Here is a 13,596-nt window from a genome sequence, read left to right on the forward strand (position 1 = left end):
GGTCATCAGCCTATTCCCTAAGTGAGACATCGGCCTTGGGCCAGGGTCTAGGTCTGACGGGTGACGTTTTTTGGTTTCAAAAGGATACGTGAAAACCAATTAAATTTCGCCTGATATTCAATCATTTCGTTTTGAGAATGAAATGAGATGAAATAGGAAATTTTGTTATAATTTTCTATTCATTTCTAACAAAGGCACATCCCTACTACTTATCACTGCATGATAACAGCATGGGATCTATTTACTGTTTGGGACTTGCCAGGTACCTGTGACCTGGATTGACCATGGAAACAGGATACTGGGATTGATGGACCCTCTGACCCAGTATGGCAATTCTTATGTTCTTATGATCTTGATGTCTTGCAGATTGTCTTTTCTATACAATCTTGCTAAAAGGAAACTGCTCAATCTAAGCTCAAACTTATAGCGCCACCAGAAGTTTCAGCAGGAGAGCCAGTGGGCAGAGGAGTCAGACAGCAGCTTCAGCCCTTGATGAAATTGGGAGCTCCTATGCCTGATCAATGAGGAGAGTTGTACGTGGGCTAACAAGAATGGGAGAACGCGTCGTGTAATGCTGAGAATCATCAGCATATGCGAAGAATTCAAATGCGTGGTTTTGGAGAAAAAAATTAAAATAATTCCTAATTTAAAACACTGATTTTAACATCTCATAAAATAGAAAAAAGTAAAAAAAACCAAACTAAACACAGATTTTTGGATTCTATAAACATCGATTACCAGATGTCCTTCATATAAAGGGCCTTCCAGAGGCATTAGATCAAGGTAATCTGCCTGATTTGGGACAAAGGATTTTCAAAAGAGCTTTCAAGTTGTACGATGACACCTGCATTGAATTTGATCAGACTTCTAGAGCCCTGGACCATTATCCAGCAGAGGAGACAAAACCATGCGGTACCATTTTGAAGATGCATTATTTTAATACCAAAAATCCCATACTGCACATGGCAGAGCTTAGAACATTTAACTGGGAGGATATCATCTGGAAATCTATAACAGTTTTCAGCACTCACACTGGTGCAAAGGCAAGAAATGAAAACCTTGACTGAAATTCTAAAGAAGGAGAAAATAAAATATTGGTAGGGATTTTCTATAAGTGGAGTTTTTACAATTGGAAAATACAGCAAGCTTAATCTCCGGCTGAGGCTTTGGAAATATTAACCAAGGTGGGCAATGGCCACAGAGAATTTGCCTCCTAAAGTTCCAGTAAAATCACCAAAAGCAAAAGAGAATCAATACAAGATTACAGAGAATTTCTTCAAACAGGCAACATCTAGAAAGGCAGAGATGATGGTAACCTAATCTGGAAAAGGAGTTATTTTGTCTGGCTTCCTTTCAGACTGCTGGTAAAGAATGAGGATAGCCTGCTGAGGCTCTGATGGAAGAGTTATAGTTATATGTTACCTCTTGCGTTTGCATGGCTATTTCTAAGCTCTGAATTTGTGAGAGGGGGACATCTAGTGACCCATCTCTGCTTCTTACAGAGGGAGTGATTTCCATCTACTTAAGGTGGGGGGGGGGGGGGGGGGTTTACATATTCAGTCACAGTCTGGGTAGCAAAGTTAGTCACAAACACTTATCCGGCTAACTTTGAGGTTTATTCAGCTGCCTACTTCAAGGAGTGTCTCCTACTCTTTGTATTTTTTTTGAAAGAGAAAATATCGGATTTACATTTTCCCATTCTATTCCACTCATGATTTTATAGACCTCTATCATATCCCCCCCCTCCCCCCTCCTCAGTTGTCTTTTCTCCAAGCTGAACAACCCTAACCTCTTTAGTGTTTTTTCACTGGGATCTGTTTCATTCCCTTTATCATGCTGGTCGCCTTTCTCTGTATCTTTTCCAATGCAACTATATCTTTTTTGAGATGTGTTACACACAGTACTCCGGGTGCGGCCTCACCATGGAGGGATATAGAGGTATTATGACCATCTCCATTTTATTCTCCATTCCTTTCCTAACAATTCCTAACATTATTTGCCTTTTTAACCGATGTTGCAGATTTAGCTGAGAATTTCAAATTATTGTACAAAATGATGCCCAGATCCATTTCCTGGGTGATAACTCCTAATATGGAACCTAACACTGTGTAACTACAGTGAAGGTTACTTTTCCTCATGTGCATCACTTTGCACTTGTCCTCATTAAATTTTATCTGCCATTTGAATTCACAGTCTTACAAGGTCCTCTTGCAATTTTTCACAATCCGCTTTTGATTTAACAACTCAAAATAATTTTGTGTCATCTGTAAATTTGATCTCACTCATTGTTCCACTTCCCAGATAATTTATATTAAAAAGCATTGGTCCCAGTATAGTTCCCTGAGGCACTCCACTGTTTACCCTTCTCCATGGAGAAAACTAACCATTTAGTCCTATTTTTTGGTTCCTATTTTTTAACCAGTTTACCATTTATAACAGAACATTGCCTCCTATCTCATGACTTTTTAATTTTCTCAAGAGTCTCTCATGGGGCACTTTGTTAAACATCTGAAAATCCAAACACATTACATTCACAAGCTCACCATTATCCACATGTTTATTAACCCCCTTAAAAAAAATGTAGCAGATTGTGAGGCAAGATTTCCCTTGTGTAAATCTTTGTTGGCTGTGTCCCATTAAACCTTGTCTTTCTATATATTCTGTAATTTTGTTCTTTAGAATAATTTTCATGATTTTTCCCAACCCTGAAGTCAAACTCACTGGTATATAATTTCCCAGATCATCCCTGAAGCCCTTTTTAAAGGTCAGGGTTACATTGGCCACCCTCCAATCTTTGGGTACAATGGAGGATTTTAATGGTAGGTTACAAATCCCAGTAATTTCATTTTTCAGTTCTTTCAGAATTCTGGACTGTATAACATCTGGTCCAGGTGATTTGCCACTCTTTAATTTGTCAATCTGTCTTATTATATCGTCCAGCTTCACTGTGATTTGTTTCATTTCTTCTGAATCATCAACATTGAAAACAGTTTCTGGCACAGAAAGCCTCTTCTCCAAAATCCTCTTCAGTAAACACCAAAGCAAAGAATTCATTTAATTTTTCTGCAATGGCCTTACCTTCCCTAAGTGCCCCTCTAACCCCTTGATCATTTAATAGTGCAACAGACTTCCTCACAGACTTCCTGCTTCAGATATCATATTTTCTATACCTTTTATTATGAGTTTTTGCCTCTATGGACAGCTTCTTTTCAAATTCTCTTTTAGTCCATCTTATCAATATTTTACATCTGATTTGCCAATGCTTCTGCTTTTTCCTATTTTTTTCAGATAGATCCTTTTCCATTTTTTTAAATTTTTGTCGGTAAATTAGCCTCTTTCACCTCATCTTTTAATCAATGGCCTTCCTTACACTTTTTTTTAATGTGAGGAATACATCTGGACTGAGCCTCCAAAATGGTATTTTTAAAGACTAAGGGCCTCATTTTCAAAGGAGTTTACCGCGCGCGATAAATTCGCAAATCACGATAACGGCTGTTATCGCAATTTGCGAATTTGTCAGGGGGCGGAGTATATGCAAAGCTATCGTGTGCGGCGAAACAGCCGCAGTGTTAGCGCGGCTGCTATCGCGGATAATAGCTACAACCCTGAGATTTGCGTTACGGGGCCACTAAAGGGTTATCGCGGTCCACGACAGCCTGTTTCAGGCTCCGGGGTGGGGGGGGTGGGGGGGGGGGGGGGGGGAGAGAGAGAGAGAGAGAGAGAGAGAGAGAGAGAGAGAGAGAGAGAGAGAGAGAGAGAGAGACTTACTATAGTGCCTATGCCCTAGACAGGTATTTTAACCCCTATGGGAGGGCCACCTACTAACTCGGGGTGGGGATTAGGTATGAGCGTCGGGGGTTGGGGGCCACTTTCGCATTCCACATGAGACCTACGGACAGAACAGTGGTCTCTAGTGCAGATTTGCTGGCCGTCGGAGTGAGGACGCTCACTCCAAGAAGTGGTTTGGGCAACGTTCTCTCCACCTAGCTTGATGGACACTCTACCTGGGCAACAACAAGCTAGGTGGAGAGAATGTTGCCCAAACCACTTCTTGGAGTGAGCATCCTCACTCCGACGGCCAGCAAATCTGCACTAGAGAGCACTGTTCTGTCCGTAGGTCTCATGTGGAATGCGAAAGTGGCCCCCAACCCCCGACGCTCATACCTAATCCCCACCCCGAGTTAGTAGGTGGCCCTCCCATAGGGGTTAAAATACCTGTCTAGGGCATAGGCACTATAGTAAGTCTCTCTCTCTCTCTCTCTCTCTCTCTCTCTCTCCCTCCCTCCCTCCCTCCCCCCCCCCCCCCCCCCGGAGCCTGAAACAGGCTGTCCGGGACTATCGTGGCCCACGATGATTGAAGTGCAAAAACTGGCAAATATCGTGCACTGCGATGAAACACCGAAAGAATCATCGCACACTGGGAAAACATCGCGTGCGGTGCTAATGTTTTCGCGAATGGCGAAAAAATCGCCGCACGCGATGTTTCCCCACTGCACGAAAGAAGCCTCATTTGCATTGGTAACGCCCCCTAATGCGTTACCAATGCGATATTGGAAAATGAGGCCCTAAATCTTGATTTTCATTAATCAAGAGGATAACAGTATTGCCAAGCTCATCCATCCTTTATTTTTAAAGAATGACCATGCCTGATGTAAACTCTTAATCTTTGTAACTGCACCTTTCAGCTTTTGCTCTGTTTTCCACATTTTATCAAAGTCTCCCTTTTGAAAGTTTAATACTAGAGCTGTAGATGTACTTAATGTCCTCCCTCCAGTCATTAAGTCAAATTTTATCGCACTATTGTTGAGCGGCCTAGCTACCATTACCTCTTGCGTTAAATCCTGCGTTCCACTAAGAATTAACTCTATAATGGCTCGCCCTCTCATTAAAATGCTGCCAAACATCCCATCAAAGGGAGATAAAATCCCAACATCATCAGAGGCTCTGTAGCAGGAGGACAATTATACAGTACAAGTGTCTCTTCTATTCTCCTGTCATACTAGGAGTGGTCATAAGGTATGATTACCATAGCAGATGAATTTGCAGATTTAAATGGAATTGTATTACAAAGTCTAAGTGGACCCCAATAATTGATCTTTGAAAAAAAAATATGAAAGAACAATGCAGTGGGTAGACCCATTGACATCAAGTAGGAAGAATGTACTCACAACTCGTTCCACACCAGAGTTCAAGTGTCTTTGACTGTCTGCCATTTGGACCAAAATTTGACCTTGAAGATAAAAGAGAGAGGATATGAGGCAAACATATCATACTAGGGAAAAAGTACAGCAGTAGCAGAAGCTTTTTTGAAGGAGGAGGCCTGACAGTTTCTTCCTGTGCCTTTGGTCTTCCAGCACAAGCAGATCCAGCGCCATGAGCCTTCATTTGCAACTACCCAGGGATTTCCCCTTGCTTCATATCCCCTCCCATCTTAGCTAGCTGAGTCATTGCAGTAATTGCCCTCAGCCAGGGGTCAAGCACCAGGGTCCTTCCAGAGCCCTGCAGTCATGAGCCCTAAATCTGACCACTAGATGTCGCCATTGCGCAATGACTGGGACCCCCATCCCTCCAGGATCTGTGAATGCTGCCTCTGAAGCCTCCCCCCAGCCTTGGCTGGCCTGGGGATGGAAGGTCTGACATAGAAATCCGACCCAGGTCCTCCACATAGCAGTTCACAGTGCTGCCACTGAGCCAGCACATGCGTGTCTTTATTATGCTGCTAGAATGAACTAAAATGAGAAAAAGAGAAAGGCAGTAAAGAAGAGAGAAAGATTCAGGCATAGTAAAAGAATAAGAGAGGTGAGGTGGAGAGGCAGGGAAATAAAAAGAAAAGAATTTTAAAATATTACTTCACGGACTGGTCAATATTCAAAGAGCTAGTAAGCTGGAAAGTTAACCGATTAAATGTATTCAGCTGACTTTCACCAATATTGAACCTTTTATTGCACAGTCTGAAAATTCTCAGCTAAAGTTAACTTTGCCACTCACCTGTCTACTGAACATTGCAAAAAAAATAAAATAAATAACAAAAAAAACCCCAAATTCTAGCAGCAGAGCAGCAGATAATTTTCTCCACTTCTGCCTTTCCAAAATGAAAATTAATTCTAGCCCGGGTCAGTAACTCTCTCCTGATGCCCACCAAAATGTTAAAAATGTAACCAGGGTCCAGCAGCCCCCTCCTGATCCCACCCCCTGCAATATATAAAATAGTCTAGCCTGGTCAAGCAGTCCTTATCGCTTCCCCCTTCCCCTGTCTTTAAAAAAAATTGCCAAAATAACAACCTGCATCTCTACCCCAAACCCTCAAAAGTGTCCCCCAACCCACCCCATTCAGAGCAGGAGAAGGAGCAGCTCTTACCTCCTCCAACTCTGCTTGATACCAAGTGCTGATAACTCTGACAGCTACCGGCAAGTTAAATATTGACTTATTCATTGCATTCTGATGAATAGACTCAGGATTGGTCCCTGGCAGCTGTCAGCAAAGGCAGCAGTCATTGCCCAAGTACAGTGAATAAATGAATACTAAGTGCCGGTACCTGTCAGAGCTATCGCCACTTACTTATCAACTACACCTGATACTAAGAGCCTCTCCTCCACTCAGTCTGAACTGGGGAACATTTTTGGATGTGGGGTATGATTTTGGTACACAATGGTAGGAAATAGGGGTGCGATAAGCACTGCTTGGCCATGCCACAGTTTTAGATATTGGGGGTGGGGGGGGGGGTCAGAAGGGGGCTGCTGGGCTAAGGCAACAGTTTTAAATACATTGGGAGGTCAGGAGAAGGGTTACCGGCCCACAGCTACATTTTAAGCCTTTTGTTGGGGGGGGGAGGGCACTAGTTCAGGCTAGAATTATATTCATATATTAGTTGGGGTGGTAGGGGGTTGGGGGAAAATTGGCAGCTGCTGGACTGCTAAATGATTTCTTTTTTGTTATCTGGCAAGCGTGGGACAGGAATAGTTCCATCCAGAAAACTTTATCTCGCTAATGCTGATATTCGGCAGTAGCTGGATATATTTAAACCCCTGGAACACCCAGCACCACCATTTTCTTTTTATTTTTTAGGTAGACAAATTATAACCAGCTAAGTCATTACGCAGTTACAATGTAACTGGCTCAGCAGGGAGGGGTGGAGTCAAATCTTCTGCTTCTTGTTTGGCTAACTTCAAAAATTAACCAGACAAATACTTCTCCCATCAGCCAGAGGCAGCCCAGAGCCGGTGGTCTGGAAGTGTGGCAGGAAATATAATGGAAACGGAGTTTGAACTACTGCCGAGAGCTGCCTTCTGTCCCTGTGGCCCAGCAGCAGCTCCTCCCACGGGGCTCGCTGTGCGTGCTCTGAAGTCTGGGGGGCGAGGAGGCAGCAGGGATGCAGCACAGCCCTCTCTGCAGCAAGTCACTGATTCTGTGCTGCTGCTGCTGCTGCAGGCCGTGCAGGATCTCTCTGCTAACACTCCTATCCGTTCAGCCCACTGCTACTATTGCCAGCTCAGTCTCGTACCTCTCACTCTCGGCCAAGGGGCGCAGGAAGGAGAACTGCCAGCAGCCTGCTACTTCTCTTCCTGCTACTGCTGATACAGGAGGAGGAAGAGGCTGGAAAGAGAGATCTCCTGCTCTCAGTCACTTTTCCCCCAGCTCGTCCATTTTACCCACCTGCTGATGAACTGGGAGAGGAGAGATACTGAGAGAGAGAGAGAGAGATGATAGTTGGGAGAGGGGCAGGGGGTCAGAGACAGGAAGATAGAGATTTGGAGGGGGTAAGAGGGGGCAAGGAAGAGAGGGCTTAGGAGAAGGAGACACATGGAGACTGGGGGCTGGGGGGTTGAAAGACATGGATGGATGATTGGGAGAGGGAGAGTAGGGGGGGTGGGCAAGAGGACAGTGGAAGCTGCAACCCACAATGGAGCCTATGGATGGAAAGGTGGGAGGTTGAGGAATAAGATGACGTCTAGCCAGGTGAGAAGTAAACAATTATGGAAGAAGTTGTGGTGGAGGGAAGGGAGGCACTACTTTACTCGCAGTCGTCCCTTTGAAAATGACCCTCCCTGGTGCACCGGGTCTAGAAGTTCAGCCGTGGTAAGTGAGAGCTGGTACGTAGCAGTTGTTTACTCTTATTAGTTGCATGTCCTACAATACTTGTAAATGCCATTTAATATTTTTCTCTTTTTGGGTGTGGAAAAGGGATAAAGAAAACGAAGGATATGGGGAATGAGGAGAGAGTGAGAGAGGGTGAGGAGGTGATGAGCACCCTGTAACTTTTGCTTCTCTCCCTACCCCCACCCAGCCTCCCTGAAGTCCACAATCCACACCCGGGCTGTCTGAACTCATTCCTTAATACAGTGCATTTCTCCTTCAGAGCAGTAGGGCAGAGATGCATCGTTACCTCACAGTATTTATGGACTTTATTACCCAAAGCTGGCTTGTTATCTCAGTACAAAAGTCCTCTCCTTATCAGTGAGAAGAGTATGAATTGCTTTTCCTCTCTTTCCTTGTTCCTCTCTCAAGGCCGGGAAGGCACTGGTCCATTCATCAAAGGCCACATGCAGATCTACTTTTCAGAGTTAACGATTAGGGAAGAAGTGGTGGTGGAGGGAAGGGAGGCACTACTTTACTCGCAGTCGTAGGTTTTGGGTACTTGCCAGGTTCTTATGGCCTGGATTGGCCACTGTTGGAAACAGGATGCTGGGCTTGATGGACCCTTGGTCTGACCCAGCATGGCAATTTCTTATGTTCTTATCACTCAACCTGGTGTTTACATGAAATGCATACAAATATATCTCACGGGTATTCATTGTGGCTATCCTGAAAACTAGACCTTCAAGGCTGGGAGTTATGTGCTCCTGGCTCAAGGTTAGCTTGCTAAACTTTGGTAATCAAATATGGCATAATTGTTTACATACGGGCCGATACAGTAAAAACGTGGGAGAGTGAGCGAACGCCCACTCTCCCAGCGTGCGCATGATACAGTAAGTTAATTTATTTAAATTAGGCCCAGCGGTAAAAAGAGGCGCTAGGGACACTAGCGCATCCCTAGCGCCTCTTTTTTGATAGGAGCGGCGGCCGTCAGCGGATTTGACAGCCGACGCTCAATTTTGCCAGCGTCGGTTCTCGAGCCCGCTGACAGCCATGGGCTTGGAAACCGGACGCCGGCAAAATTGAGCAACCGGTTTTCGACAGCCGCCAGCCCATTTTAATTTTTTTTTTTTTTTTTTAATTTTTTACTTTTTTAAACTTTCAGGGCCTCCAACTTAATATCGCCATGATATTAAGTCGGAGGGTGCACAGAAAAACAGTTTTTACTGCTTTTCTGGGCACTTTCCCAAAGGTAGGCGCTAATTTCTGAAAGCAAAATGTGCAGCTTGGCTGCACATTTTGCTTTCTGAATCGTCCGGAAATCCTAATAGGGCCATCAACATGCATTTGCATGTTGTGGGCGCTATTAGGTTCGGGGGGGGGGGGGGGGTTTGGACGCACATTTTGGACGTGCTATTACCCCTTACTGAATAAGGGGTAAAGCTAGCACATCCAAAACGTGCGTCCAAATGCCGGCTAACAGTGCGCTGCGTCGGAGCGCACTGTACTGTATCGGCCCGATAGTACTGTTAGTACAAGTTCATAGAGGGCCTGTGAAAGTTTCCCTCAGTCTAGACTCAAAATATGCAGTTTCCTGATACCTCTGAGAAGCACATTCTTTAAGTATTCCTTACCACAGAATATTAGAGGTCCAATACAAACTACCAGAAGGGCAGAGACACCCAACCATCCTCCCTTCTACAACCACCCTGTAGAATATGAACTACAATAGTTAAACTACACAGTCTGCAACTGCCTTAAAGCTCTCAGACATCAGCTCTGCATGCAAACCAAAACAATTGGTGAACTCATAGAAGCAATTTTGAGGCTCAGACTGCAGTTCAGCCTCCAGTCTCTGAAGAACTACAGTGGCCACACTAACAACGTGAATGACGGCAAAAAAAATGTTTTCCCCTGGCAACCTTGCTCTTGAAAATACATTTGCCTTGGGAAGATAAAGGCACATCTATTTTTCAAGTGATCAAAGTTGTCTCTTCCATCACCCTGCTTCTCTCACGCTGTCATTTTCTCCCACCTCCCTCTCTGTACTTCTAACGTTATGTGAAAGCCTTCTTTATATATTTCAGGGCGGGAGAAAGGACTGGTTAGTACCCCTAAAAGGAAGATCCCCTCTGTTTTTGTGACTAGCTAGGGAATGAAGCTAGGACTCTCACAAATACTGCTGTTTGGAATTAAGTCTTGGGACACCTGCAGTACTCAGTGGCTAGACTAACCACAGCAATAACCCTGAGAATCATGCCAGTACCTTGGAGCCTGTCTGCTTACATAGCACTAGGAAATCTCTGTGCCTTGTATATTGTGAAATGTGGAACCAAGCTTGAGCAACCTCCCTGATTTGTCACTGCTTTGTTTGAGTAGACATATTTGTGGTACGAATACATTTGTGAAAAAAATCTGTGCTATTATTGTTTTGTGTTGGCAAAGAGAAGTATCAAATGTATTCATCCCTGAGGGCCTATAGACAGGACCCAAACATAGGGGAGGGAAGGATATACCTTACCAGGGCCTGGAGATCCAAGGGGGGCCTGGCCCACCTTCCAAATTATTATCATGTGGAAAAAAGCTAAAGCTGAATTTTAAGTCATGCTTGAGGATATTTATGGAAAGTTACATACTACTTATCAGGCCGATGCAATAAGAAGCAGGCAAAAATGTGAGTCTAAACTGGGCACATGTTTTTTTTTTAACGCACGCACATCTACCTCTCCTGGGCGCCCGATGTAATATTTAAATGAACTGGTGCGTTAAAAAGGAAGCGCTGGGGAGAAAATTGTGCATCCCTAGCACTGAAATGCAACAGACACCCAGGAGATGTGGCTGTACGCTTGCATATTACTACGGGTGCTCAAAAAGGAGCATCTGTTTTATCTCACTTCAAGGGGCGAAATCGGCCTTGAGAGTGTGTATTTTGCGTCCAGAACTTTTTTTTTCATCAAGCTGTTACATTATTCCTTTATTGTTAAACACCGCAAGAAGTATGTGTTTAAGAATAAAGGTAGGAACCACACAGGACACTATTTTTTTTTTTTAATTCCTCCTGAGCCCTTCACTCGCGGATTGACTTAATGCCAGCTCCGTGCTGTAGTTAAATCAGCCGTGTGAAAATGTGTGCATTGGGCACCCAATGATTTTCTGCATCAGGGGCTAATAGCTAATATCCTCATTTACATGGAATTTACTTGTGATGAGTGCTAATGGCTGCGCATTTGCTTGGGCGTGCATTTTGGACGCACTAATACCTTTGTTGCATTGGGTGTATTGCTACTGCATCCAAAATGCGCGTCCAACCATGGGTTAACCTGTGCGCACTTTATTGCATGGGCCCCTATATGGGATGTCCAAGATGTGAAATTTGCTGGAGCCAATCAAAAGCACAAGCAGCGTTCTGAAGCGCGAGTTACTGATCAGTGGCCCAAACTTTTACAGGAGACACATCTTGTAGTAGAAGGCATTGAGATGTTGCCACAATTAGCAAAGAAGAGTTGCAAGAAGTAGAAAAGATTTCTTGATACAGCTGAGGAATCACATTCTACCGCCTCTGAAAACGATCCAGAATCTTCATTTTGAAGGAAAGTTTTGGATGTAAATTTGGACATTGTTATCTGTGAATTACTGCCCAAGTACAAAGCAACGAACAATGTTGGTTTTTGCATTCCATTCAGTTCTAAAATATGGGACACTAGAGCCAGAGGAACTAGAAGAAACTTCTAAGAGAGTCATTTTCAAAACGCCCAAAGTCTGTGGGGACTTTTTATCTGCAGACTTTAGATGGAATTTCAAAGAAAGCAAACTAAAAAATTCCCAGGTGTGTACATAAGCGGCACTGACATGCATGCACATGCTTGAAAGCAGGTGTAACTTTGTGCATGTGTACTTATGCGCATACTTTCAAAATTCAAAATATGCCCATAAATTCTGTCCCTCCCCTAACTTCACCTGCTAGAGCGCTGCTTTGCAGTGCATGGAAAAGTATGTGCAAAGTTTGATGCACCCTTTTATGTACCCAATATCCCCTGTGAAATTTTCTAAAAGACATTTACTCGCATAAAAATGGGGTCTATGCCTGTAAATCCTTTGAAAATTATCCCCTATGAGGGTAGTTTTATAACAGCCTGATTCCATCTTCTGAAATCTCAGGACCCTTTCAAATAGATTACAAACATAAAAACAAATAACATAATCCTAATACAGATATACCTAAACTAGCAAATATTATAAAATTATATCAAACAAATATATCATCTCAAAGATAGATAAAAACAAATATTAAAATCTATTCATCACCACCTTGATCCCCTCTGAAAAGAATACAATCTTAAGCTGATTAAACTCTATAGCCAACAGGGGAACCAAACCCCAATTCAGATTGTATTACTATTTATCTTTAATTCTAATAATGTACCTCTGTTCCTACCACATCCAATCCAGGCCAATATACCCTACCAAGCCTCATAACAGTATCATCTAAAACAATTAAGGAATCAACAAACAAACAACCAGGTTTTCAACTGCTGACAAAACATCAAGAGGTCAATATTCAAAGCTGGCCATTTAAGTAACTTAGCTAAATATAACTTATCCAACTACATTACAATGTATATACAGCGGCACGGCAAAGTCGCTGAATATACGCATACATGTGTGCACTTCACCTGATAAGTCTACCTGGCTAAGCTTAGACATGCTCTATGGGCAATCTAAACTTAGACGTACACTTAAATGCCTAACTTCGAATATAATTTATCCGCCTAACTCGCTCCGCCCCCGATCCACCCAATGAATGTCTACTTTTTTGTGCATACATTTTAGCTGTATAAGGGCGTATGGCTAAGCAGTGGCCACCAAACATGGGCGCATATTCAGTGGCCGCACTTTGAATATTGACCTCCAAATAATTAGATGAGTTCCTTAACATAATGGTGGTACAGTATATGTGAGTGGTCTTTTTACGTCTTGTTTTATGTTGGTTCATTTTTTTGTAGTCATGTTGTTTTGTTTTAGTATGTTTTCGGTTTTGCTTTTGTTTTATGCATATCACTTTATGAATGTTTATGTGGAAACAGCATAGAAATTCTGATCTGCAGTATATAAGTTTCAAATAAATAAATAAATAATGCATACCATAAAAAGGGGTCAGCCCTAGTCTTAATCATTTTAACTGGTGGACTAACTAGTCTAAATTCCTGAACTGAACACATCCTCCTCCCTGGAACATATCAAATGATTTTATCCACCGACTAAGCAGGGCCAACACCAGCTAAGGCCCAAAATGTCAGTCAGGATTTTAATTAAAATGAATGCAGTAGGATAAAGGCAGCTAATGCAGTGATACCAAAAGGGGAGTAGCTCTCTCCCACTGTTTATTATTTGTAAGAGTCCTGGCAGCCACATTCACAACTGTAATCTTCCAATTAATCTCTTAGGAAGGCTCAGATAAATAGAGTTGCAATAATCTAGGTGCAATAGGACAGAAGCCTAATTACTGCCCTCATATCTTGTGG

General features: G+C 43.1%; 1 protein-coding gene across 3 annotated transcripts in view; it reads right to left on the reverse strand.

Moving 5' to 3' along the window:
- Positions 1-13,596, reverse strand: part of BAIAP2L2 (BAI1 associated protein 2 like 2) — a 92,316-nt gene that overhangs the window by 50,798 nt on the left and 27,922 nt on the right. For all 3 annotated transcript variants that reach the window (XM_029590154.1, XM_029590155.1, XM_029590156.1), the window contains one exon: positions 5,169-5,230. In XM_029590154.1, the coding sequence (XP_029446014.1) occupies positions 5,169-5,230 (62 nt within the window). The remainder of the gene's footprint in view (positions 1-5,168; positions 5,231-13,596) is intronic.

This window comes from Rhinatrema bivittatum, chromosome 2 (assembly GCF_901001135.1).
Source record: "Rhinatrema bivittatum chromosome 2, aRhiBiv1.1, whole genome shotgun sequence".
Taxonomy (NCBI): Eukaryota; Metazoa; Chordata; class Amphibia; order Gymnophiona; family Rhinatrematidae; genus Rhinatrema; species Rhinatrema bivittatum.